This window comes from Sciurus carolinensis, chromosome 14 (genome assembly GCF_902686445.1).
Source record: "Sciurus carolinensis chromosome 14, mSciCar1.2, whole genome shotgun sequence".
NCBI lineage: Eukaryota > Metazoa > Chordata > Mammalia > Rodentia > Sciuridae > Sciurus > Sciurus carolinensis.
Window position 1 is genome coordinate 36966452 of NC_062226.1, and position 26712 is coordinate 36993163.

Here is a 26712-nt window from a genome sequence, read left to right on the forward strand (position 1 = left end):
TCCGTTTTGTGTAGGTGAGGTTTAGATTAAGGTCATTATTTTGTTTTATGAAATGGCTACTGTAAGTCAGAATGCAGGGTCGGGTTAAGGGTCAACAACAGGAATTAGATTAGAAGTCCGTTTTAGGGATTAAAGACGGTGTCATGGTCAGTATTAAGGACAAACTGAAAATGGGATTTAGTAACCAAATTCCAAATGAGTTTTAGGTTTAGGGCTCAACATTCAAGGTTATAATCAGGAGAGTGGGTGCTAAAGGTAAAAATTAGATCAGTGTGGGTATCTGCTAGGAAAGGGATGAATGTCAAAGCCAGTACTGGGAATCAGGAAACAAATTAGGGTCAGAGTTAATGTTAGGAATTAGAGACAACTTTGGGACTGTGGTTGAGACCAGGGTCCTTGACCTTGAGCAGGTAAAATTTTAAAAGTTTGTAGTAAGTAGATGGTTTGTGTGTGTGTGTGTGTGTGTAGCGGTCCCTTATTCCTGTGTAGTCACAGGGACTTCTTTCACGCAGAGAGATGATAAACTAATTTCAGACCAGGGTTCTGGGCTTTAGCTAGACTCAGAGGCATCTGGGATTCCAGCTTTTTTACTTTACTCCCTATGCCCAAGGCTCTTACTGTGGTCACCACAGTTGGAGGGCAGGGATTCCTGACTATGCTGTTTACAGGAAGGGATGTAGAAAATAAACAGGGATCCAGGAGATGTTACAAGGCCTAGTGGTAGATGGGGGGACTGCCTAGGGAAGAGGAGACAGGTGACTGAGGGGTACGCAGACAAGGAAATGCTATTGCCAGTTGAGCCACACTGCCTCCCCTTTCTCTCATTCCCTAGGTATTAAGCATCCCTCTCCAACTCTCATCACCAGCTCTAATTACACACCCTTTCTTCATACCTCCTTATAGAATTCTTTCTTTGCTTTTGAGTCTCCCATGTTGTTCCAGCCATTCCCATCCTCTCTTCTGCCTCCCACTCGACCTCTTAATCCATCCTACTTTAATTTACCCTCCGAGCACTCCCATCATATTAAAGCACTTTCCTACCATTTTCATCTGCATACACCTGCATACCACCTGGTCATCTGCTGAATACCCTACCCACCCCCCAGCCCCTGCCATGTACATCCCCTGGTTCTGAGTCTCTTTAAATTTCTTGGTCCAGTTATAGATCCCCTTCCCCCACTCCCCAACAGAAAAGAGGAAATGAGACCCAAAGAGGAAACTGGGTCTTGCTGATCTCACGCCCAGCCAGGCCACTGACCACACCCCCATTTCACTCCCTGCTTGACCCTGCCACTGACCACAGTACTGTTCCCTACCCATCCTAATTCAGCTGCTGCCTATACCCTAGGCTGCCCCACCCCCCCACCTCAGCTCCAGTTTTAATTAGACACTGCCAACATCCCTTCACTCCCAACCCTACCTTATTACTTACTGTATCACCATTCCTTCTCAAAACCCTATAACCTGGTCTGGGGATATAGCTCATTTGGTAGAGTGCTTGCCTTGCAAGCACAAGGCCCTGGGTTCAATCCCCAGCACTGCAAAAAAAAAAAAAAAAAAAAAACACCACCACCAAAAAAACCCTATAACCTTACTTGGCCTCTGACCTCACTCCATGATCCTCTGACTGAGCCATCATCCTTGTCGTTACTCCTCCCTTTCCCCCAGCCTGATCCAGTGACTGATCATCTGTGTATTTACCTGGCTATTAGTCACATCCCATCTTCTTTTCCTTGTAGCCTCATCCTTGCCCCCTTCCCAATTCATTACCTAAATTCAAGGTCAATTCAGTGCTCTAGCCACTGATGATAGGAAGCTAAGGGACCCCAACCTGACTTTGGGCTGTGGTCCAAGAGATTGACAGAACAGACTGTCATCAGGTACTATCAGTTCTACCTCTTAAAAAGCTCTCCAGAGTGGCAGCTTCCTCTTCACCTTTCTAACTCTGGTTTCCTTGCTTCTTACTTGTACTAAACAGTGTCTTTCTAAACAATTTCTGAAGCTGTTTTCCTAAATTGCAGTTCTGGTTATGTTCCTTCTCCACTGCAAAGCCTCGCTTTGTCTCCTGTCACCCTCCAGTAGGTAAAATTCCTCATACTCCTCTGTAGGCCTCCCCTGCCTTTCTATCCTAACCCTGACTTCCTCACCACTGCTCCCTTGCAGGTACCCTGTGCTTCAACCAGCCTGCCTACTCACTTCCCTGACTGCTCCTCCACGATTTCCTGCTTCTCCACCTTTGCTTACGCTATTCTCTCTGCCTGGAATGCTACTTTTGACTCATCTCCGGCTGGCGTAATGGAGAGAGCTTGGGCTTTGGAGTCAGAAAGACCTGGGTTCGGATCCTAACTTCACCAACTTAGTATTTGGACAAGTACTTTGAACAAGTATTTAAGTTCCTTTGAACCTCAGTTTCCAAATCTGTAAAAAATGGAAATAATGACGCCTACCTTGCAGGGTTGTTGTAAGGATAACTGAAATTATATGTATATAATGCCATGGACATATAGTCAATAAATGTTAGACCATTGTTACTTCTTATTTTATATATATATATATATATATGAGTGGGTGTGTGTGTGTATGTGTTTAAATCCTCACTTCAAATGATACCTTTCATGGACATTTTTTCATCCCACTCCCTAACCTTCCTTAGAACTAGCTCTCTCCTCTGAGTTCACACTTTTTGCCTCTTATCACATTATATTATTGTAATTCTTTATTTAGCTTGCCCACCTATCTGGGAGACTGGGAGCCCATTGAAGCCAAAAGCTAGTCTTACTTATCTTGGTTCCCAGCTACACTGAAAGTTTGGCCCAGGACCTTCCCCACAATAGTCCCTCAAGGAATGCTGGCTGGGTTAGTGAAGGAGAATGTGTACATAATAGGGGGAGAGATGTTGGGGGTCAGAGCATTGTAGCATGGTGTTCTTGTGATTTGTGGGGAAACGATGTGTGTGGGATGGGGGTCCCTGCAAGAAGATCGGCATAGAGGCTGTGTGGTTGAGATAAGATGTATATAGAGACAGTGTAAGTAGCTTTGTGGGAAAGAGCTCTGTGCACATCCTGGGGTGCATTAGGGGAGAATGAGTGTGCACATGTAGATGTGGAGGGGCTGTGTTGGAGGAGGTTAGGTCCAAGCCTCTCAGCTGCCCAGTCCAGCCCTAAATGAGCCTCCAGCAACCCGAGGCCGGATATGTCAGTCTCACCCACAAACCCTTCCCCCCCTCCCAGCGGTTGAGGACTCAGAAACCAAATTTGGTAACAGGCTTGAGTGTTACTCCCCCAACCCTCTAACATTCTGACTCTGTCTTCAGCTTTCTCACTCCCTTTGTCCCTCTCTGTAATTCCTTATCTTTCTGTAGTTCTGTTTGTGGGTATCTGCTCTATGTTCTCCACGTACCCTAAAATTCCTTAGCCCCAATACACTTACATTCCATTCCTTGCTGGGATTTGACCTCCTGTCCTCTGTCCCACCCACCCCCCTTCCAATTGCCCAACTCCTCTGGAATGCATCTCAGGAATGTATTGAGGGAGGAGGAGTTCCCTGGGAGGGGGACATGAAGGGGGTGTTGTTGCTGTTCCATAAAACATGATGGAAAGGGGAGCAAAGTTCTCAGGCCAGGGCAGGAACCGGTTAGCTTCTACTCATACTTCCAGGGCCTTGTTCTTTGCCACCACTACCCCCAATTCACTGACTAATGCCCTCCCCTCCCTTACCCTCTGTAACTTTGTAGATGTCCACTCAGGACTAGCCTGGGAGTTAGGGTAGGCATGACTCAACTCCCTTATCGGGGTCTCACCAGATGCCTCTGAGGAAGAAGTGGGTGTCCATATGTCCGGAGGAAATGAGGGGAGAAATGCAATTTCAGTTTAGGGTGAAGGGTCCTTTCAGTCCTGCTCTAGCTCCTCCAACTTCTGGCTTCTCTGACCCTCCAGTCCTTACGTTTGTGGTAAGCAATCCATGGCCAGGTCTGTCCTACTGTTGGGAGAGGTGCCCAGGAGAGCAGGTAGAAAGAGGGGAGCCTGGGAAGGTTCTCTCTTGTTTCAGAGAAAAAGATAAGTTTTTCTCTTTTGAGATTCAGAAATGGTCTAGTTTTTCTCTTTTGAGATTCTTTTGAGATTCGGAAATGGTCTAGTAGTCACCGATTCAGACCTTTCCCATATCTGCCTCCTGTTTCTACCTAGACTCAATTCTCTCCACCCATCTCTCCTGACCTCTTCACCCTCCACCCCTTCCCAACTTCCCTGATTCTCAAATGCCTTCTATATCCTAACACCCCACCTCTGCTTGCCAGTCCTTCCCCCAGACCTGCTTTCCCAACTTGGAGTTAGCAGTTTACCAGGAACTTCATTCTCTTAGTTAAGAACACCCAATCCCTGTACCCCGCTGGGTCACATCATCAGCTGCTGGGCAGATTTGTTCTCTTGGAGCCCGTGCGCCACCTGCTGTCCACAGTGGCTCCTCCAGCCTTCTGAGAGTTGGTGCCAGGAGGGAAGAAATGCGGAGCTGCATTATACCGTCTATAAGAGGAGGCAGCTGAAGTGGAGGGCAGAGTTTGAGAAGGACTTGCTGAAGAGGAGAGGGCATAGGAGTTGCACCAAGGTCTGAGTATCAAATTGGTGACTTGGAAGGAGCAAGGGCTGAGTTAGAAGGACTGACCTCTTTCTCTCACTTGCCTTGAAACTTTGTCCTCTCCTCCCGTGGTCTGCTTCCCCTTCTGCAAAATTGAAGTGTTGGCTAGATAATTTCTGAGATCCCTTTGGACTAGAGAAACTTTATATTAGCTTGACTGGCAAGGAAACCAGATAGTGGCTCTGCTCCTTGGGAAGGCCCCCCAAACCTCTCAGGTTGAGGAAAGCTGGGGCAGGAGTGGGCCTAGATGGCTGGAACAGCCTGCACTTGGTCTCCCTGCCAGGCTAGCTAGAGTCTGTGCAGGCTTGAGAACCCTTGGGAATTATCTCATATAATGTCTTCATTTTGCAGAGAAGGCTAAAGCAGAGAAGAAAGGTCACGTGATGAGTCAGGGCAGAACTCTGAAAAGCCCAGACAGGGAAAAGCCAGCAGGACACAGTGGGAGACAAAAGAGAAAAATACAGACCCAGGAAAAGAAAAACTAGTCGGGGGTAGGACTTGAAAAGGAGGTGAGCAGGACAAGTGGCAAGAGAGGCACTTAGAAGAAAGAAGGAAGATACAAATTCCATTGGTGGGACAGGGCGATGCCCTTAGGGGACACAGTATTTTAGACCCACTATTGTACCCTGCAGACCAGCCTCTTCCCTGGATGTTTTCAAGGATCAGAACTATCCTTTTGATGTAAATAATCTTTCATTCTTTAAAAAAAAACAAAATTTTTTTTACTCTGTTTTGGTGAGTCCCTTTCAAAAAATCTGTCTAGAACTCCACTGTCTGGTAAGCCTCTTTTCCAATGAGAATGTATTCTAATGCCCCAGTGTTACAGGACAGGTATAGCAAGGCTGGAGAGCAAAAACTGCCACCATGGTTGCACTTTCGCTGAAGATCAGCATTGGGAATGTAGTGAAGACGATGCAGTTCGAGCCATCTACCATGGTATACGATGCCTGCCGTATCATTCGTGAGCGTATCCCAGAGGCCCTGGCTGGCCCTCGTAAGTCTTAACTACCCAGGTGACTAGGGGCAGGAGTCCTCTGTCACTTCTCCTTCCCAGGCTCTTGAACTTGAGGGATGACATCATCGTGCCCTAAGACTACTCACCCCTCATGGTTCCTTTCTTCCATGTTCCCTTCTTCCTCTTTAGACTGAAGGTCATGGGAGAAATAGTAAGGGGCACTGATGTAGCCAACCACAGTGTGGTTTTCATTAGTCTAATGTGATCCATCCTTTCTTTTAGCCAGCGACTTTGGTCTGTTTCTGTCAGATGATGACCCAAAAAAAGGTATATGGCTGGAGGCTGGGAAAGCTTTGGATTACTACATGCTCCGAAATGGGGTGAGTATCACTCCATCAAGGATCACCAACATCCTCTTCCATCAGCAATCTCTGTCCCACCTCCTCTTTTCAGCACCCATACCTGTTATCTCTGATCTCTCCCCATTGCTTTTTTTTTCTCCAATGGTTCCGAGGCTCAAACCCAGGGCCTTATGCAAATGCTCAACCCATGTTGTTTTCTATTTACCCAGCCCCCTTCCCATATGGCTTTCTATTACAGCCCATCATTTTGAATGAATCATGATAGTTTTCCTTTTGGCAATTTAGTTTCCTCCCCTCTAGCCATGTAAAAAAAGAAGTAATGCCCTTAGCTTAAAGTAGACTCAACCTCCTTTTCCTGCCCCAATAGGACACCATGGAGTACAGGAAGAAGCAGAGACCTCTGAAGATCCGAATGCTAGATGGAACTGTGAAGACTATCATGGTGGATGACTCCAAGACTGTCACTGACATGCTCATGACTATCTGTGCACGTATTGGTAAGGAATCTTGGTGGGGCTGAGGGCCCAGGCCCGGAGGCTCCAACTTTGCCAAAAGATCTAGATGCAGTACCTAGAAAATTACTAAACTGTCCCCCTTTCCCAGGTATCACCAACCACGATGAATATTCGCTGGTTCGAGAGCTGATGGAAGAGAAAAAGGATGAGGGAACAGGAACCTTGCGAAAGGACAAGACATTGCTGCGAGATGAAAAGAAGATGGAGAAACTAAAGCAAAAATTGCACACAGATGATGAATGTAAGCAAAACTGGGGAAAAGAGGGCCTTGGGAGAGGACCAGGAAGGGCAGTCATTTATTCCTTATTTATTCTGCATAAGCATGTAAAAGGCACTGTTTTACACGCTGGGGATGCATCAGTAATAAAAACAAGTCCTACTCTCATGGAACTTAGATTTTAGTGAGGAAAGTAGGAAATGAAGAAATAAACAAAAACCCAGACAGCAGACAGCAGAGGAGCCATGGGGGCTTGACACTGAGGGGACTCTCTATGTCCCAGTGAACTGGTTGGACCATGGCCGGACACTGAGGGAACAGGGAGTGGAGGAGCATGAGACACTGCTGCTGCGGAGGAAGTTCTTCTACTCAGACCAGAATGTGGATTCCCGGGACCCTGTACAACTGAACCTCCTTTATGTACAGGTATGAAAAGGACTTTGCTGGTGCAGGGCAGGTGGAGGAAGCAGAGTACATTGTGGGATATCACTACACACAAACAACATTTGCTCCTTCTCCTGTGCTATCCAGGCACGAGATGATATCCTGAATGGCTCCCACCCTGTCTCTTTTGACAAAGCCTGTGAATTTGCTGGCTTCCAATGCCAGATCCAGTTTGGACCGCACAATGAACAGAAGCACAAAGCTGGCTTCCTCGAGTGAGTAGCCCATATCCCATACTCTGTCATGGCCCAGGACTCCCTACCATTGTGATTCCAACAAGCCTGTCTATCCAGACCTTCTCCCCCTCTCTTATTCCAAGGTACCAGGATTTGACCCACACAGATCATCATCTTTTGTTTCCTTATTGGCCCCATTGGAGTGTGACTGTAGTGCAGTATCTCTGCCCCTGTCCCCTTACCCAGAAGCATGTAACTCTTATCTATCCCTTTATTTATTTAAGATTCTCTGAAAAATTTTGCTGCAGTAACCGAGAAAAATAGGGTAACATTTTCCTTGTAGGGAACTTTATATTAAAAAGTTTCTAAAGTAGCCAGGTATGGTGGCACTCACCTGTAATCCCAGTGACTCAGGAAGTTCACAAGTTTGAGATCAGCCTCAGCAGTTTAGTGAGACCTTGTCCCCCTGCAAAAAAATAAAATAAAATAAAAGGATTTAGGGTAGGGGAATGTGACTTAATGGTAAAGCACCCCTGGGTTTAATTCCTAGTAGCCCCCCCTGCCAAGAAAAAAAAGGTCTCTCAAGTTTCATCTACTAGTATTTCTAGGAATACATAATTCATCATGACTTTCTCATTTTCCTCAGGCATGGTCATCCTTCTAGGGGGTTCTTTGACCTCTCAGTTCCCTGAAATGGTACTTAGACCCTCTCTCCTTCAGAGACTAAGCCTCCAATTTAAGCTGCCTGAGTTCCTTTCCCCACAGAGACATAGGATGCATTCAAGAGTTCATGCTAGGGGCTAGGGTTGTGTTGTGGCTTAGTGGTAGATCATTTTCCTAGCATGTATGAGGCACTGGGTTTGATTCTCAGCACCACATATAAATAAATGAATAAAATAAAGGTCTATCAACATCTAAAAACAGATTAAAAAAAAAAGAATTCATCTAAGTCATCTCCATTTCAGAAGATAATCCAGACCCAGTTCCTTCCCTCAGAGTCCTCCTTTTCCCTAGAGGTGGCACTGTCCTAGACATTTCCTCATACCCCAGGCCCACAATTGACGGCCCATGTGTCCCCCAATGCTGTCCACTACATGCTGACCCTCCCTTTTCTGGTGTAGCCTGAAGGACTTCCTGCCCAAGGAGTATGTGAAGCAGAAGGGAGAACGTAAGATCTTCCAGGTGAATGGGGGTAGGGGAGAGTATCTGGGATGACCTGGGAGCTTTGCTGCTTGATCCTACTCACTAAGTGGACCCCTGCCCCTCCCCATCTCCACTCACCCTGCTTCCACCCTCCAAGCTGCTATTCGACTTCTCTTGTGCCAAGCAAGCAGAATATTTGGGCTTTGATCTCAGCCCCATCACTGCTTTTGCCATGGAATTCAGTTCAATATTTTCCTTACCTCTAATGTGGGATAACAGTGCCTGCCCTGTGTATGATTAATGGGAACATCAAATGGGATAGTATGCCTGAATTTACTATGAAAAAATAATGTTTGTCTAAGTGTGAGGTGTTATCTTCATTCTTTGAATACTCAGCCCAAAAGGCCTTCTCTTTGATGTTCTAATTCCTAACTACAAATTTCACTCTAAAATGTCTGCAAGTTCCTTAACCATACTCCATGAATCATTGCTTCTGCATATCCCTGACCAGAACCCATCCTTTCATTTCTCATCTCTTACACTTCTAAACCTTTCTGTGTCCCCCATAATATTCTCTTGTTACAGTTAACATATCACCTTGACTTCTTAGCTATGAGATTATCCCCATATTTTTGCTGAATCTTCCTCCATTTCATGTTTGAAGGCACACAAGAATTGTGGGCAGATGAGTGAGATTGAGGCCAAGGTACGCTATGTGAAGCTAGCCCGTTCCCTCAAGACTTATGGTGTATCCTTCTTCCTGGTCAAGGTGGGTTCTAGACCCTTCTCTTTATCCTTGTTATTTTTTACTCTTGCCCTTTCCTGTCTCTCTGAAAGTCTCTTACTCTTCCCTCAATCACATTTCCCAACATTTCCCCAAGAGTCTCATTCCCTACCTTTTCTAACCTTGTGAAACTCTCCTGGAACACCTACCTTTTGTCAGTTCTCTGCCACTACTTCCCTCCCTACCTAGTGTTTTTCCTCATCCCAGGCCTACTCATGAACACCCTTGTTTAGCTCTCCTAGCCACCTCAGTACCCACTGTGGTCTAGAGCTAATCTGATCGTTTGCCTGTCATTCAACCTCTGACCTGGAATACCAACACCAACCTCTGCTTTACAGGAAAAGATGAAAGGGAAGAACAAGTTAGTGCCCAGGCTTCTGGGCATCACTAAAGAGTGTGTGATGCGTGTGGATGAGAAGACGAAGGAGGTGATCCAGGAGTGGAGCCTCACCAACATCAAACGCTGGGCTGCCTCTCCCAAAAGCTTCACCCTGGTGGGTCTGGGGACTCCTTCCCAAAGAAGAAGGGCTTTGGGATTTTCTGAAAAGGGACAGCTACAGAGGTTTTTCCCCCTTCCTTGGGATAGGTGCACTGAGTATGATTCCAGAAAAGAAGAAGACTAGAACTATTACAGGAAACGTGGAGGTTAGAATAGATGGAGAAGCTCTCTGGAGAATGAGTGATACTGAAATGAAACAGGTGATAGACAAAACTTTTCCAGTCAACAGAAGGCTGGGGTATAGCTCAGTGGTGGAGCACTTGCCTAGCATGCATGGGGCCCAGAGTTCCATTCCTAGCACTTAAAAAGGAAAAACAAAGAAAATCAACAGAACATAACTGTAACCAGAAAGGTGAATATAGGAATTACTGGGGTGCAAGGCATTGGAAATAATAGAAAAATAAGCCTCCCCTCTTTTAGCAGCAACCATTTACAGTCTCCCCCTGCCTTTTTTTTTTAACATACATGTTTTGTTATAAATTGAAAACTGATACCAACTTGACAAATTGCCCCAACAAAAGAAATTATGGTAAATTGCTATTTTTTCTTTTTCCATTTTGGGTACTGTTACCAACCTTCAAGTATGATCGTTTATTACCAAATGTTTATGTCTTCTCAATTTCAAGTGATTTCCTAAATAACATGAATTTGAAACTGTATAGTAGAAAGGTCACTCCTCAGAAAGATTTCTCTCCAAGGAGGAAAATAAACAAATAGGAGATTGAGGAAAGGTGGGCTTCTTCCTAGAGGGCTGTTGGCATGGGAAAGCACCCTCATCAACCTTGGGCCTCCCCTGCTTCCAGTTTCTATTCTAGTTAGATTTTAACTTTTCTGCTGAGTCCCCACCTTGTCACCCTAGGACTTTGGGGATTATCAGGATGGCTACTATTCAGTCCAGACAACTGAAGGGGAGCAGATTGCACAGCTCATTGCTGGCTACATTGACATCATCCTTAAGAAGGTGAGCACTGTTGCCCCACCTTAACTCCTCTCCCCAACTCCTTCCCCAAGCCAGTCCTCTAGAAATGGGGACCCAGGTTCTATGAAACAGCTGATTATGGAAAGAAGAGACTTCCTTTCCCAGGTGCCTCTTCTTTAACTGCCCCAATTCTTCTTCCCTTTTTCTTCCTACAGAAAAAAAGCAAGGACCACTTTGGGCTGGAGGGAGACGAGGAGTCTACTATGCTGGAGGATTCAGTGTCTCCCAAAAAGTAGGAATGATCCTATTCCATGGGTAGGGAAGGCAAGGCTTGACTCCAAGGACTGTTGGGGGACAGGGATCTTAGGATAGTTTTTCACTAGGTGTAAGCTGTAATGATTCCTGACAAACCCCCAGATCCTAGGACCTGTTGAGGTGGTGTCAGTGTAGGATGGCAGGGAGATGAGGAGTCCTCTGTGCTCTATGGTCCACCCTGTCTCCAGGTCAACAGTCCTTCAGCAGCAGTATAATCGGGTGGGGAAAGTGGAGCATGGTTCTGTGGCCCTGCCTGCCATCATGCGCTCTGGAGCCTCTGGTCCTGAGAACTTCCAGGTGGGCAGCATGCCACCTGCCCAGCAGCAGATTACCAGTGGTCAGATGCACCGAGGACACATGCCTCCCTTGGTAAATGTGCCCCCTCTTCCACCCTTCTGCCTGGGCCCTTCTCCCACCCTCTGCCAGGCCTAGCCAGGAGTTAGCAGTGCCCAGGCTCTTCTGTCCCTATTTGAATTCCCTTTTACCTTCTTTTTCTTCTAAACTTTCTATTCCAGCCTCTGTTACTCCTCCTCCCCTTGTCTTTTAGACTTCAGCACAGCAAGCCCTCACCGGAACTATTAACTCCAGCATGCAGGCTGTGCAGGCCGCCCAGGCCACTCTGGATGATTTTGATACTCTGCCCCCTCTTGGCCAGGATGCTGTGAGTATGGAATGGAGGAGAGGCCAGTGGCCCTGAAGCTGGAACTCCCAAGGGATAGAGAGGGGCTAACCAAACCAGAACAGAGATCCCTGAGGTTTTTTTTCTTCCCTCTCTCAGGCCTCTAAGGCCTGGCGTAAAAACAAGATGGATGAATCAAAGCATGAGATCCACTCCCAGGTAGATGCCATCACAGCTGGTACTGCTTCTGTGGTGAACTTGACAGCAGGTAGGCTGGATGCCAGTATGTGTGCATGTGTGGAGGAGGGGAGAACAAGTGTACACAAGCATGTGTGTGACTGACTCCATGTGTGACTGTACCTTGACTCATTATGGAATGTTCTATGTGTGTACATCCCTCTCAGGACTTGTGTGTGACTAACTGGGCATGACAATGCTCCTTCCCTAGCCCTGTCTCTCATGCTTCTCCTTCTGCCCTCAGGAGACCCTGCAGAGACAGACTATACTGCAGTGGGCTGTGCCGTCACCACAATCTCCTCCAACCTGACGGAGATGTCCCGTGGGGTGAAGCTACTGGCTGCCCTGCTGGAGGATGAAGGCGGCAGTGGCCGGCCCCTGCTTCAGGCAGCAAAGGGTCTTGCAGGAGCAGTGTCAGAACTGCTGCGCAGTGCCCAACCAGCCAGTGCTGAGGTCAGGGGCCAGGGGGCTGCAGCGAGGGTGGACACAGGGTTCCAGCCCGAGGAGAAGGGGCAGCCCAAGTTATAAGATGGAAGTGCAGCCCAGGGGACTAGGGGACCCATGGGCACGTGGGTAGATATTGGGCAGCTTCTGACAGGTGTTCACTCTCCACAGCCCCGTCAGAACCTGCTGCAAGCAGCTGGGAATGTGGGCCAGGCCAGTGGGGAGCTGTTGCAGCAAATTGGGGAAAGTGACACTGACCCCCAATTCCAGGTTGGTGACTTACCTGGCCCCTAGAACCCCTACTTCTAAGAGGTAACCTTTGATCCTGAATCCAGATCCCAGTCCCTGCTTCTGTTCACTGACCCCTCCAAACCAACCTGGGCTTGTTTCCAGGGATGACACTGGGAACTTCTAGTTTTTTTGGTGGGGTGGGGGTAAGAATTCAGAACCCCTGAATTGATGCAATCTACTAATTTACATTTGGCCCTCCATGATATTCTTAACCCTATCATCCCTATACAGCCTTTGCCCTAGCTTGAGGCTATCTTGAATCTCCAGTTACACCATCCCATGCATCCTCTGGCTATCGTCGTCCTTCCCCACCCCATGCCAGTTGCCACAGCTGACTTTTTCTCCTGGATTTCCCATGCAGATATGTGCACCCAGAGGGGCCGGGGCTCCATCTCCCCCCAGTTCCCCTACGGTAACGGCCTCTGGCCTGGGCCTTCCCAGCTTGGTCCTCTCTGAGCCGCATACACTCGCTTCTGTACCTCTCCCCCAGCCTCCTGGGGGAGCAGAACATGATGGGAGATGAGGAGGCCAGGCCCAGGCAAGGCTGGGAACTGGAATCAGGCAGAGTAGTTCAGGGACTTATTCCCAAGATGCCAGAACAACTGCTTACTTGCAAGCCAAGATTGAGAAGAAAGGAAAAAAGAAAGCTGGAGGTAGGAAGGACCCCAAAAGGTCCCTCCTCTCTCCATCCTGTTTTACCAGTGCCAACCCTCCCTCCTAATCACCATTCGAGTGTATCCGCCTCATTCATTTTTCTCTTTGGTGTAGGCTGTATTTCTTTGGTGTAGGTTTGTTCCTTGGCGGGGTTTCTGTCCTGCTGGGTTGCTCAAGGCAGGGACTAGGAATAGGTTTGGGTTGCTTCTGCATACACTGCCCTCTGATTGGAGTCAATGGGAATAATGAAGCAGCTTATGCCTTGGAAAAGTTTCTGTGGATCCCAAGTTCAATCTCAGGTCATACTAACTGCTGTTTTCTCATAGGATGTACTAATGCAGCTAGCCAAGGCAGTGGCAAGTGCTGCAGCTGCTCTGGTCCTCAAAGCCAAGAGTGTGGCCCAGCGAACAGAGGACTCAGGCCTTCAGACCCAAGTTATTGCTGCAGCCACACAGTGTGCCTTGTCTACCTCCCAACTGGTGGCCTGTACCAAGGTAAGCCCAAAGAGTACTGCAGCCAGCACCTAGGGTGGTACTGCCAGACACATAAGCCTGTCATTTTATTTCTTTGGTTTTTGAGGCCTCATTACCCATCCCAGTGACTGTGAAAACCACAAACACCTCTTGACTTTTTTCCCTTGCCTATATCTCTGACATTCAGTTTGCCCATAGGTGGTGGCACCTACAATCAGCTCACCTGTCTGTCAAGAGCAGCTGGTAGAGGCCGGACGATTGGTGGCCAAAGCTGTGGAAGGCTGTGTGTCTGCCTCCCAGGCAGCCACAGAGGATGGGCAACTGTTGCGAGGGGTAGGAGCAGCAGCCACAGCTGTCACTCAGGCCCTGAATGAGCTGCTGCAGCATGTAAAGGCCCACGCCACAGGGGCTGGGCCTGCTGGCCGTTATGACCAGGCCACTGACACCATCCTTACTGTCACTGAGAACATCTTCAGCTCCATGGGTGATGCTGGTAAGGACACCCACCCCAAAGAAGATAAAAACCCTGATAAGATTCCTCAGGCCTTTGGACATTCCCTTGCTGACCCAACCATTCTACTTCTAAAGACTCAGCACAGTATGGCCATCCCAGCCATGCAACCACAGGCTCAGTGTTTAATCTCTGAAACCTGTACTTCACCATCTATAAAGCAGAAATAGGAGCCCAGCTGTGCTTTCCTTCAAGTATGTACAGAATATACCAAAGGTAGGGGAATAGCCAGGTACAGTGGTACATGCCTGTAATTGCAGGGGCTCGGGAGACTGAGGCAGGGAGATCACAAGTTCAAAGCCAGCCTCAGCAACTTGGCAAGGCCCTTAGCAACTTAGTGAAACCCTGGGTTCAATTCCCAGTACCAAAACAAAAACAATAAGGATATCACAAAGTACACACCCAAATATGCCAAATATGTAGAAAGTGGTGTGATTAAGAGCTAGTCCTGCCAGGTACTATGGCACACACCTGTAATCCTAGCATCTCTGGAGGCTGAGGCAGGAGGATTATAAGTTCAAGTCCTGCACCTGCAATTTAGCAAGATTTTGTCTCAAAAAAAATAAAACCACCACTAGGGGTGGGATGTAACTCAGTGACTGGTTGGGTTTAATCCCTAGTACCAAACAAAAGCAAAAAAGAGAGAGGGAGATAGTCTTCCCCATTCTACCTTCTTTTTTTTTTTTTTTTTTTTTTTTTTTTGTGGTACTGGGGATCGAACTCAGGGCCTTGTACTTGCAAGGCAAAGCACTCTAGCAGCTGAGCTATCTCCCCAGCCCTCATTCTACCTTCTTAATTCCAAAATTCTTCACAAAGAAAGTCTCATCTTCTCAAGATGAGATTTGCTGAAAATAACCCACTAGAGACTGTCCTGCCTCCCATAAGAACCCCACTAGGAAATCTGTTCTTCCCTAAGATCCTAAACCCAGGAAAAAAACTTGAAAGAAATCACTCAAAAACTTTTGCCAGTTTCTTTCCTGTCCCTAAAAGCCCCCATCTACCTTGTCTTCTCTGCTTTCCTTCTCCCTTGTCTCCACCCACTACCCTCTCAGTGTTTCTGGCTTCCTAACCTGATTGTATACTGTGCTCTTAGGAGAGATGGTGCGACAGGCCCGCATCCTAGCCCAGGCCACCTCAGACCTGGTCAATGCCATCAAGGCTGATGCTGAGGGGGAGAGTGATCTGGAGAACTCTCGAAAGCTCCTGAGTGCTGCCAAGATCCTGGCTGATGCCACGGCCAAGATGGTGGAGGCTGCCAAGGTAAAAAGCCTTCTAGGCAGACTGCTAGGCTGGACCCTGAAAGGAAGTAGAAAGGTCTAGGTGGTCAACCTCATCTGATGGGGAGACCCAGGAAAAGCAGAAAATACTAGAGAACAAAGAATACTTAGGAAGCAAATGTGTCCCCATGCTGCAGGTGGACTGCAACCTAGATTCCCACCATTGTGATTACCAGGCACCCTTTTCTCCTTTCAAGTCCAAGGTCTGCTCTTTCTACTTTTCCCTAAATTGCTGCCACCACCTGCCTGGGATTCCTGTCCTTCCTGATCTCTCCTATGGAGGCACTAGGCCTTCAGTCCTAGGCATCTCGGCACAGAGAAAGACAAGGCATTGGGACACTGAGACACAAGGTACAGAGGACCATTAGAGGGAAGCTCCAGAGTTTTCCAGACCCCTGATCTCTAGGGCTTTTCAGTTTGCAGGAAGAGACAGGTCCCTGCTTAGGAATCCTGAGGTGCCTATTCTAAACTGAGTCCTCCTTTTCCCAGGGACCCCTTCTCACTGCACTCTGTAGTATTCTGGGTGCCTTAGGGAGTGGGGCAGAAAACAAGGGAAAGAAGGAACAATTCCACCTAAAGAAGGGTTTCACCATCCCAGAGGGAATGCATGTGGCCCTGAAGCTTCCTGGTCACATTCCCAAGGCAGTTCCTGTCAATGGTGATTACCCTTCAGTGTGGATAATTAGAATTGACCTCAGGAAAACAGATGAATTTCAGATCAAGTCTAGAGGGGTCATAGCAGAGGATATTGAGGGTCCATAGGGATGCTGGGTGATGACTGTCCACTTTTCTCAGGGGGCAGCCGCCCACCCTGACAGTGAGGAGCAGCAACAGCGGCTGCGGGAGGCAGCTGAGGGGCTCCGCATGGCCACCAATGCAGCTGCACAGAATGCCATCAAAAAAAAGCTGGTGCAGCGCCTAGAGGTGAGGCTGGGAAGTCAACAAGAACAAGAGTGTGGGTGCTTTGGGAGGCCCGAACAGGAGGAATATGCAAGAGAGTCAGTGTTTCCTTGTGGGGCACAGCAGGAGCCAGGTGGTCAGGGCTTGGAAATGCCTGGGTGTGTCCTGACTGCTCTATCCTCACAGCACGCAGCCAAGCAGGCTGCAGCCTCAGCCACACAGACCATTGCTGCAGCCCAACATGCAGCCTCCACCCCCAAGGCCTCTGCAGGTCCTCAACCCCTGTTGGTGCAGAGCTGTAAGGTAAGCATCCAGGAGACACATGAGATGGAAAAAAGGGGACTTTTTCCAGGCTGTGGGGAGGTGGCACTCATGACATTTACCTACAGGCTGTGGCAGAGCAGATTCCACTGCTGGTTCAGGGCGTCCGAGGAAGCCAAGCTCAACCTGACAGCCCCAGCGCCCAGCTAGCCCTCATTGCTGCCAGCCAGAGCTTCCTGCAGGCAAGGCACCCTCTCCTTCCTCTTAGACCAGCTCATCCCCACCTTTCCAGGACCACGTCTCCCATAATTCAGATGCTTGCTAGTTGCCTCTTTCCCAGTACTGAGCCCCAGTGCTCACCATGTCCTAACCATCATTAGTCCCTATAACCAAGCCCAGAGGGAGAATGACACAGCCCATCTGCCTATCTGTTCCCTAACAGCCAGGTGGGAAGATGGTGGCAGCTGCAAAGGCCTCAGTGCCCACGATTCAGGACCAGGCTTCAGCCATGCAGCTGAGTCAGTGTGCTAAGAACCTAGGCACTGCACTGGCTGAACTCCGAACAGCTGCCCAGAAGGTATGGGAGCCACCTCTGGCTTTTGGGAAATGAGGGCAAAGTCTTGGGATAATGGGGAATCTATATAGAAACAACTTTAATAGGGACAGTGTGTAATCTGAGGTGTTGGTGAGACAAACCCATACTTTCTACACCCCAAACCACTTCTTATCATTTCAGGCTCAGGAAGCATGTGGGCCTTTGGAAATGGATTCTGCACTAAGTGTGGTACAGAATCTAGAGAGAGATCTGCAGGAAGTGAAGGCAGCAGCTCGAGACGGCAAGCTTAAACCCTTACCTGGGGAGACGGTGGGTATTCTTTCTTGTTTTTTTTGTTTGTTTGTTTTGTTTTGTTTTGTTTTGTTTTGTTTTGTTTTTGTGGTGCTGGGGATGGAACCCAGGCCCTCATAGGCATGCTAAGCAAGCACTGTACCACTGAGCTACACCCCCAGCCCTGACAGTGAGTATTCTTAACATCTTCTTACTCATATCCTGAAGTCTTCCTTGCTAACTGTGCTGCAGAGCTGCCCAAAACTGTCATTTAAACTGCCAGCTGTCCCCAGGTACCTTTGCAAGTGTGTTCCCCTCATTCCTCCTTTCCCTGAGTCTGTTTCTCCCCCGCATCTGTAGATGGAGAAATGTGCCCAGGACCTTGGCAACAGCACCAAAGCAGTGAGTTCTGCCATCGCCCAGCTGCTGGGGGAGGTCGCCCAGGGCAATGAGAATTATGCAGGTATGCAGGCAGAAGGCTGCGAATGGGGCATATGATAGGGAGGTGGGGAAATGGGAGCTAATGAGGGATGGGGCCAACAGAGGAAACCACTGGGATTAGAGCCTGCCATTGAAGGCACCTTTTCACTTCCCTCCTCTCCTGTTTCCCCAGGTATTGCTGCTCGGGATGTGGCAGGTGGGCTGCGGTCACTGGCCCAGGCTGCTAGGGGTGTAGCTGCTCTGACATCAGATCCTGCAGTGCAAGCCATTGTGCTTGACACAGCCAGTGATGTACTGGACAAGGCTAGCAGCCTCATTGAGGAAGCAAAAAAGGCAGCTGGCCACCCAGGGGATCCTGAAAGCCAGCAGCGGCTTGCCCAGGTCAGGTATTAGGAAGGGCCACTCCCTCCCTCTCCCCCTGGGCCCCCCCCCCCTTTTTTTTCCCCACGGTGCTGGGGATTGAACCCAGGGCCTTGTACTTGCCAGGCAAGCACTCTACCAACTGAGCTATCCCCAGCCCACCCTGGGCCCCTTAATAAGGCCAACCCATCAGAACCTTATGCACACTAACAGAGGGCCATCTTGGATCTGCCCATGAAAGCTTCTTTCTGAATTCTATCCTTCTTTCTCCTAATCTTGGAAGAAGTGTCTTGGTGGACTAAGGCATGAGCCTAGCTAAATATTGAGTTTAGGAAAGTTTGATCACTATCACTTTTTTTTTTTTTTTTCTTGCGTGGTCCTGGGGATCTGAACCCAGGGCCTTGTGCTTGCAAGGCACGCACTCTACCAACTGAGCTATACCCTCAGCCCTGATCACTATCACTTGTCACTTGATATCCTGATGCCAGCCTGTTCAGCTAGAGTACCCCTTTCCTTTTCCACTTTGGGAGTCAGGAGCACTTGTTAACTCCTGTGTCCCAGGAGTGGGGAGGAAGAAAGCTCCTAAACTGTTCCCACTTTGGCAACCTTATCTCCTTTCCACTTCAGGTAGCTAAAGCAGTGACGCAGGCACTAAACCGCTGTGTCAGCTGCCTGCCCGGCCAGCGAGATGTGGATAATGCCCTGAGAGCAGTTGGAGATGCCAGCAAGCGACTCCTGAGTGACTCGGTAGGAGGATATGTAGGGGAACAGAGGAGTCACAGTACTCCAAGTCTTCCTGTGTTACTGCAAGACATTTTTTATTCTGACTGCCCATATCTCTCTTCCTTTTCCCCCCAGGTTTTGTGCCTACCTTCCCAGCCCTTCTTTCCCACACATCATTCCATTCTTCTCTAACCCTGCAGCTTCCTCCCAGCACTGGAACATTTCAAGAAGCTCAGAGCCGGTTGAATGAAGCTGCTGCTGGGCTGAATCAGGCAGCCACAGAACTGGTGCAGGCCTCCCGGGGGACCCCTCAGGACCTGGCTCGAGCTTCAGGTCGATTTGGACAGGACTTCAGTACCTTCCTGGAAGCTGGCGTGGAAATGGCAGGACAGGCCCCGGTATGAAAGCAGAGGGTCTGGTTACATGGTCTCTTTTGGGGGCCAGATAGGAGGCACTCGGGTGACCACAGAATCCAGATATGCTCCTGGCTCCCTCCCCACCCAACTCTCTAGAAGTGCCCAAGTGTCTGTAAAAGATTTTTTTTAGAGACAAATAAGGTAGGACAGAAGAACACATGACCTTCTCACCTTTAACAGAGCCAGGAGGACCGAGCCCAGGTCGTATCCAACTTGAAAGGCATCTCCATGTCTTCAAGTAAACTTCTTCTGGCTGCCAAGGCCCTGTCCACAGACCCTGCTGCCCCCAACCTCAAGAGTCAGCTGGCTACAGCTGCCAGGTAAGTTGGAGTTTGGAAGCCCAACCTTGGGGCATGTGAGAGAAACTGGGGAGAGGGCATTTCATGTGTTTCATGTGAGGTCCCCAGCTTAGGAGCAGTAAGGAAAAAGGGAGAAATAGTCAGAGACTTCTCGTGTCCATGGGACCCAGGAATGATCGCCTAGTCACCCATTCACCTATTTACTCAACTTTCTGTCCCCCAAGGGCAGTGACTGATAGCATCAACCAGCTCATCACCATGTGCACCCAGCAGGCACCCGGACAAAAAGAGTGTGATAATGCCCTGCGGGAATTGGAGGTGGGCACTTGACTCAGATTGAGGCTGAGGAGGGTGTTCTGTGTTTGGGGCTGAGGGAGATGTCTTGGATCTCACATCTCCCTCCACCTACACAGACGGTCCGAGAACTTCTGGAGAATCCAGTCCAACCCATCAATGATATGTCCTACTTTGGCTGCCTGGACAGTGTCATGGAGAACTCAAAGGTAAATGCAGCTAGGAGCCCAGGAGGAAAGAGGTTAAGGAGGATGGTACCAACCAGATGCTGCCCTAGTGCACAGAAAGCACCATCTGACCCTCCTGATACTCTCTGTTTCTCAGGTGCTGGGTGAGGCCATGACTGGCATCTCCCAAAATGCCAAGAATGGTAACCTGCCAGAGTTTGGGGAGGCCATTGCCACAGCTTCCAAGGCCCTCTGTGGCTTCACTGAAGCAGCTGCACAGGTTATTTCCTTGTTCTGGGAACAACTCCTACCTTCCCTGCCCCACCTCCCCTCACATGTACATAAATCAAGAAGTTTGTGTCTATAAAGCCAACTTTTGAAATCTGGGTTTCCCCTTCCTGAAGGGGTGATACTTGACAGCAGTTGTTGAATATCACCAGTTCTGATTATTGTAACCCTTGAACCCTGGAGCTTTAGTTATGATTACATTGCCCATCTGTGAGGTCCCTTTGTTTTGTTTTATTTATTATTAGTGAGTGAGTGAGTGTGTGTGTGTGTGTGTGTGTGTAGCTAGGGATGACAGCCAGGGTCTCAGGAATGCTAGGCAAGTGCTCTATCACTGAGCCACACTCCCTGCCCAGGAGGAGCCTTCTTTTTATGAATATAGTATCAGAAACAAAATTTCCAGTGACTTGAGTTACCACTTAACTCTTTTTCTACATTATCAAGTATAAAAACTACCTATTAGTTTGGAGAATGTTTTGCTTTAGTGTATTGGCCCTTAAAACAAACTAGCTTTAGGGTTCTTCTCAGACTTGTTTCTCCCTGAAAGCCCACCAGATACTCCCCCAAATTCCCCCACCTCCCATTGCCCTATTATATTGGGTACCCAGCTCTATGTATCTTAGCTCTTGAAAATCTTTTTATTTTTGTTTCTTCACTTATTTCTGAAAAAGCATAAGAAGGAATAAGCAAAACTACCATGTGTTGATGGAGGTATGAATCAAACATGAGATTATCATAAAAATTTTTTACAACTAGTATATACCCCTCCCTTCCTGTTTTTCAAATCTCTGAAGCTTGGAGATACCATCAGTGTTAATTAACTTAATAACCTTCATAGTTATGTATCTTTTAAAGAGACTTTACCTCTGTGTGTGTATGAGAGAGAAAGAGAAACTTTTTCACCATTACTCACCATAAGCTATACTTTTTACCCTAGGACCCAACACACACACACACCTAAGTAGACATTCATTAAAATCATTTTTATGTGTTTTTTGTTGTTGGCTTCTTTTTTTTAACTTTTTTATTTTCTGAAATTTTTGAAAATATCTAACAAAACTCAGGAGTTTTTTTCGTTTTTACAGTATAACTACAATTCATTATTATACCTTGCTTATATAGAACTCAGAAAAATAAAACCTGTTAGCTCTAAACTTACTCCTCTTCCTTCTGCCCTACTATCACTATTCATTTCTGATCTGCAATCTTTATTTATCCTTACCCTCACCCCCTTTTCTCTTCTTAGGCAGCATACCTGGTTGGTGTCTCTGACCCTAATAGCCAAGCTGGACAACAAGGACTGGTGGAACCCACACAGTTTGCCCGGGCAAACCAAGCAATTCAGATGGCCTGTCAGAGTTTGGGGGAGCCTGGCTGTACCCAGGCCCAGGTAACATAAAGGAACAGGTACCATGGGCAAATCTGGGAAAGAAAAGACTGGACTTCAAGGGGAAAAAGGGAGATGAAGCACATGTGGGGAGCAGTGGGGAGGGCCCATCTCTAACCTTCCACACACAACTTCTCCTTGGGTAACTATCTTCTCCTGCCACATTTTTCATCATTCTTCTAGTTAGTGCTAAATTCACAACTTCCTTATTGATGGTTGATATTATTCTCCCACTTGCCGTATTTTGATTTTTCTCCATTAGTGTTTCTGTCTTTTATCTCCTTCTCCCCGCTCACTCAGTTCATTTTTAGGCATCTCTGTTTCCAAATCTTGACTTTTCTAGTCACTCTCTTTTTCCTATTTAGACATCCAAGAGTGTTGTTTTCCATCCTGCAACCCTAAAATGGCTCCTCCTTGGGTATGTGTACTTCCCTCCTGCCCTTGTCATGAATTTTCCATGTCTTTGTCTCCTCAGGTGCTCTCTGCAGCCACCATTGTGGCCAAACACACCTCAGCTCTATGTAACAGCTGCCGCCTAGCTTCTGCCCGTACAGCCAATCCTACTGCCAAACGCCAGTTTGTACAATCAGCCAAGGAGGTGGCCAATAGCACAGCCAATCTTGTCAAGACCATCAAGGTTTCCAATGATTGAATTGCATCATCTCCCTGACCTGCCCTGTCCTCTCCCCATCAGTTCCCTACTCATTCTCTGAGGCCTTCTGCCAGATCCCCTGACTAAGAACAAGCCCTTTCCTACCTAGACTGGCCATTGCCAGCCTCTCCTAATCCTTTAAGTCCTGGAGGGAAGCATGGGCTTCACCTGTGTCTATGAGCTGAATCCTCAGGACCTCCCTGTCACTTCCAGGCACTAGATGGGGCCTTCACAGAAGAGAACCGTGCCCAGTGCAGGGCAGCAACAGCCCCTCTGCTGGAGGCTGTGGACAATCTGAGTGCCTTTGCATCAAACCCTGAGTTCTCCAGCATCCCTGCCCAGATCAGCCCTGAGGTGAGGCAATGTGAAGAGAGAACTGACTGACCTAACAATGTCACCTCATCTTCTGGGGTACTGTGAGTGTAACATCCCTGCTCCCCTCTCCCTAGGGCCGGGCTGCCATGGAGCCCATTGTGATCTCTGCCAAGACCATGTTGGAGAGTGCTGGAGGACTAATCCAGACAGCCCGGGCCCTCGCAGTCAATCCCCGGGACCCCCCACGCTGGTCAGTGCTGGCTGGCCACTCCCGAACTGTCTCAGACTCCATCAAGAAGCTTATTACAAGCATGAGGTACTGAAAGGTGAACTGGTTTGGCTGGGGGACAAACATGGCAGAATGGAAGGGGTGGGCACTTGGTGCAGTTAGATGGAATAGTGTTGAGTGACGCCTGTTTTTCCAAATTTGGGGGATTCATGGAGGAGATGGGCTAGACCTGTTTAAAGGGATGTTCTTGGTATGGAACCTGTGATGCATCTACAGGGACAAGGCCCCAGGGCAGCTGGAATGTGAAACGGCCATTGCAGCTCTGAACAGCTGTCTACGGGACCTAGACCAGGCTTCCCTTGCTGCAGTCAGCCAGCAACTTGCTCCCCGTGAAGGAATCTCTCAAGAGGTGAGGGGAAAGTTTGCAACTGAAAAGGGAGATATCAGACTCAAGGAAGATGGGGAATCAGAATGGGCTTCACAGAGACATCAAAGAGCTAAAACATGCCTAGCAGGATTAGGAAGTTCTGTATGGAAGGAGGAGGAGTGGGGCCAGGGGTGTATCTCAGTGGTAGAGTACATGAGTACATGCTTATTGTGCCCAAGACCCTGGGTTCAGTCTCCAGCACCACAAAAAAATGTTGGAAGCCAGGCATGGTGGTGCACACCTGTAATCCCAGCAATTCAGGAGGATGGGCAGGAGGATCACAAGTTCAAGGCCAGCCTCAGCAACTTATCCAGGCTCTAAGCAACTTAGTGAGATCCTGTCTCAAAATAAAAATTTTTAGAAAGGGCTAGGGATGTGGCTCAGTGGTTAAGCATCTCTGTGTTCAATCCCTGGTTCAAAAAAAAAAAAGAAGAGTCAGGTTCTGTGCACCAGAGGGTCCTATAAGAGGTAACAGTCGGAGCTGATACCACTTGTTTCCCAGGCCTTGCATACCCAGATGCTCACTGCAGTACAGGAGATCTCCCATCTCATCGAGCCACTGGCCAGTGCAGCCAGGGCTGAAGCCTCCCAACTGGGACACAAGGTACTTAGGAAGATCTGTGAGGAGTCTTGGTGGGGAGGGTGAGAGAAAGAGTACCTGACTCTATCCCAACCCCTCACCTCAGGTGTCGCAGATGGCCCAATACTTTGAGCCGCTCACCCTGGCTGCAGTGGGTGCTGCCTCCAAGACCCTGAGCCACCCGCAGCAGATGGCACTTCTGGACCAGACTAAAACATTGGCAGAGTCTGCCCTGCAGTTGCTGTACACTGCCAAGGAGGCTGGTGGTAACCCTAAGGTAGTGAGGGGAAAGGAGAGTCAGAGGAGCAGGAATGGCAGGGCTCCATTCCACTAACTTACTGTACCCCACAGCAAGCAGCTCACACCCAGGAAGCCCTGGAGGAAGCTGTGCAGATGATGACAGAGGCTGTAGAGGACCTAACAACCACCCTGAATGAGGCAGCCAGTGCTGCAGGGGTTGTTGGCGGCATGGTGGACTCCATCACCCAGGCCATCAACCAGGTTAGACTCCTGGTCCCTGTGGGTATGGAGGCTATCCTGACCTGGGGCCTTGAGTAGTGAAAGAGACCCTGATGGTCTTCCCCCTTGTCCCACGCCCACCATTCAGCTAGATGAAGGACCAATGGGTGAACCAGAAGGTTCCTTCGTGGATTACCAGACAACTATGGTGCGGACAGCCAAGGCCATTGCAGTCACTGTTCAGGAGATGGTGAGTTTGGGAGATTATAAGTGCCCTTGGAGAACTGAGTTGGAATAGAACATCACTTCTTCTGTTATCACTAGGTAACGAAGTCAAACACCAGCCCTGAGGAGCTAGGCCCTCTTGCCAACCAGCTAACGAGTGACTACGGCCGACTGGCCTTGCAGGCCAAGCCTGCAGCTGTGGCTGCTGAAAATGAAGAGGTAAACATAGAGGCAACTCTGACCTTCCTTGACCCCTTCACAGGAAATCCTAGGGGCATGCCCTTTGTTCCCATCATGTCAGCCTCTAGGCTGTCCCACCCTAACTCCATCTAATCTGACAGAAAAGGGAACATGCCCTCAGGGCCACTCTACTAAAGAGTGATCAGTACTCTTTGTAGGGACAGAGGATCAAAGCCTTCAGTCACAAGGATAAGGGAGATAGCTCAAGTTCTAAGGACTTCTCAGTCCTACCTCTCTTGCCTCTGCCAACTCTGCATCTCTGCTATAAGTCATACTGCCACTATTCCCTTCTTAGTTCTTCCTTGTTGTAAATTCATGAAGCTCATCCTTCCCTAAGCTCCTGGCTTTCCAAGAAAGCAAGTAATTGGATCTTAGCAGGACACACCTAATCCCAACCCAAAACCCACCACAGTCCCATACACGCCAAATTGTAAGCCACGATCTGCTGGTCCAACCACTCAAGTACAAAGTGCTCTTCTCCTCCTCCCCACTATGCTTAACACAATCCGCACCAGTTGGTGCCTACATGTTATTGTTGTATGAGGTGACCTCCTGCTTAAAGGACATGAAACCAGAAGAGTGTGCTGGCATCTTTTCTCCTCAACTCCATTTGTCAGTGATACATGTTTTCTCTACATCCTGTTACTCTTCTAAGCACTGTGGAGGTGCTCTGAGTGCCCCCTGTAAAATCCACCTTTCACTCTGCTCACAGATAGGTGCCCACATCAAGCACCGAGTACAGGAGCTGGGCCATGGCTGTGCTGCTCTGGTCACCAAGGCAGGTGCCCTGCAGTGCAGCCCCAGTGATGCCTACACCAAGAAAGAACTCATAGAGTGCGCCCGGAGAGTGTCTGAAAAGGTGACCATGGGCTGTAGGACTGGCTCTGCAACCTGGGGTCTTTTCCACACTCCTCTGACCTTCGCAGCCCTTTCCTTTTGTTTCTTCTATGGCCCATGGCCCATGTGACTTTCCCTACCCCAGGTCTCCCACGTCCTTGCTGCACTCCAGGCTGGGAATCGTGGCACCCAGGCCTGCATCACAGCAGCCAGTGCTGTGTCCGGTATCATCGCTGACCTGGACACCACCATCATGTTTGCTACTGCTGGCACGCTCAACCGCGAGGGTGCCGAAACTTTTGCTGACCACCGGTGAGGAGGGAACTGGCCTGAAGGAAGCACACAGATTGGGACATAGGGCCAAAAGAGGCAGGATATCCTTAGCTTGTTTGGGGAAAATCTAGACTGGGAACTGTGGCTCAGCTAAAGTGGGCAAAGATCTGAGCAGAGCTGACTGGGGTGGACCCTTCCTCAGGGAGGGCATTCTGAAGACTGCAAAGGTGCTGGTGGAGGACACCAAGGTCCTGGTGCAGAATGCAGCAGGGAGCCAGGAGAAGTTGGCACAGGCTGCCCAGTCCTCTGTTGCCACCATCACCCGCCTCGCTGATGTGGTCAAGCTTGGTGCAGCCAGCCTGGGAGCCGAGGACCCTGAGACCCAGGTATTGATACACCTGATATCCCTAATTCTGGCTAGAAGTACTTCCTATTCCCCTTCCTTCTCCCATAGACCTGAGCCGCTTCTCTTCTACACAGGTGGTTCTGATCAATGCAGTGAAGGACGTAGCCAAGGCCCTGGGAGACCTCATCAGTGCAACAAAGGCTGCAGCTGGCAAAGTTGGGGATGACCCTGCAGTGTGGCAGCTTAAGAATTCTGCCAAGGTTGGAGGAAATGAGGAGCAGTATCAGGAAGGGGGTGATTAGT

General features: G+C 48.7%; 1 protein-coding gene across 5 annotated transcripts in view; it reads left to right on the plus strand.

Annotated features, from left to right (window-relative positions):
• The window catches only part of Tln1 (talin 1), a 33181-nt gene that overhangs the window by 726 nt on the left and 5743 nt on the right, over window positions 1-26712 (plus strand). For 2 of the 5 annotated variants that reach the window (XM_047524556.1, XM_047524558.1), the window contains exons 2-48: window positions 5459-5626; window positions 5870-5967; window positions 6317-6446; window positions 6553-6705; window positions 6965-7107; window positions 7213-7340; window positions 8423-8483; window positions 9109-9213; window positions 9567-9722; window positions 10587-10688; window positions 10862-10938; window positions 11150-11330; window positions 11509-11622; window positions 11740-11848; window positions 12062-12270; window positions 12433-12531; window positions 12914-12964; window positions 13533-13700; window positions 13878-14172; window positions 15284-15450; window positions 16263-16391; window positions 16554-16670; window positions 16757-16870; window positions 17071-17205; window positions 17365-17493; window positions 17815-17917; window positions 18068-18276; window positions 18883-19002; window positions 19179-19376; window positions 19575-19714; window positions 19918-20011; window positions 20107-20196; window positions 20312-20434; window positions 21686-21829; window positions 22302-22463; window positions 22692-22832; window positions 22928-23109; window positions 23299-23431; window positions 23952-24053; window positions 24136-24306; window positions 24381-24530; window positions 24637-24738; window positions 24813-24932; window positions 25666-25812; window positions 25936-26102; window positions 26266-26449; window positions 26544-26669. In XM_047524556.1, coding sequence (XP_047380512.1) covers window positions 5497-5626; window positions 5870-5967; window positions 6317-6446; window positions 6553-6705; window positions 6965-7107; window positions 7213-7340; window positions 8423-8483; window positions 9109-9213; window positions 9567-9722; window positions 10587-10688; window positions 10862-10938; window positions 11150-11330; window positions 11509-11622; window positions 11740-11848; window positions 12062-12270; window positions 12433-12531; window positions 12914-12964; window positions 13533-13700; window positions 13878-14172; window positions 15284-15450; window positions 16263-16391; window positions 16554-16670; window positions 16757-16870; window positions 17071-17205; window positions 17365-17493; window positions 17815-17917; window positions 18068-18276; window positions 18883-19002; window positions 19179-19376; window positions 19575-19714; window positions 19918-20011; window positions 20107-20196; window positions 20312-20434; window positions 21686-21829; window positions 22302-22463; window positions 22692-22832; window positions 22928-23109; window positions 23299-23431; window positions 23952-24053; window positions 24136-24306; window positions 24381-24530; window positions 24637-24738; window positions 24813-24932; window positions 25666-25812; window positions 25936-26102; window positions 26266-26449; window positions 26544-26669 — 6408 coding nt within the window. In that variant the 5' untranslated portion in view covers window positions 5459-5496. Of the gene's footprint in view, window positions 1-5450; window positions 5627-5869; window positions 5968-6316; window positions 6447-6552; window positions 6706-6964; window positions 7108-7212; window positions 7341-8422; window positions 8484-9108; window positions 9214-9566; window positions 9723-10586; window positions 10689-10861; window positions 10939-11149; window positions 11331-11508; window positions 11623-11739; window positions 11849-12061; window positions 12271-12432; window positions 12532-12913; window positions 12965-13532; window positions 13701-13877; window positions 14173-15283; window positions 15451-16262; window positions 16392-16553; window positions 16671-16756; window positions 16871-17070; window positions 17206-17364; window positions 17494-17814; window positions 17918-18067; window positions 18277-18882; window positions 19003-19178; window positions 19377-19574; window positions 19715-19917; window positions 20012-20106; window positions 20197-20311; window positions 20435-21685; window positions 21830-22301; window positions 22464-22691; window positions 22833-22927; window positions 23110-23298; window positions 23432-23951; window positions 24054-24135; window positions 24307-24380; window positions 24531-24636; window positions 24739-24812; window positions 24933-25665; window positions 25813-25935; window positions 26103-26265; window positions 26450-26543; window positions 26670-26712 lie in introns of all 5 variants that reach the window. The other 3 variants (XM_047524559.1, XM_047524560.1, XM_047524557.1) reach the window with 2 other exon arrangements.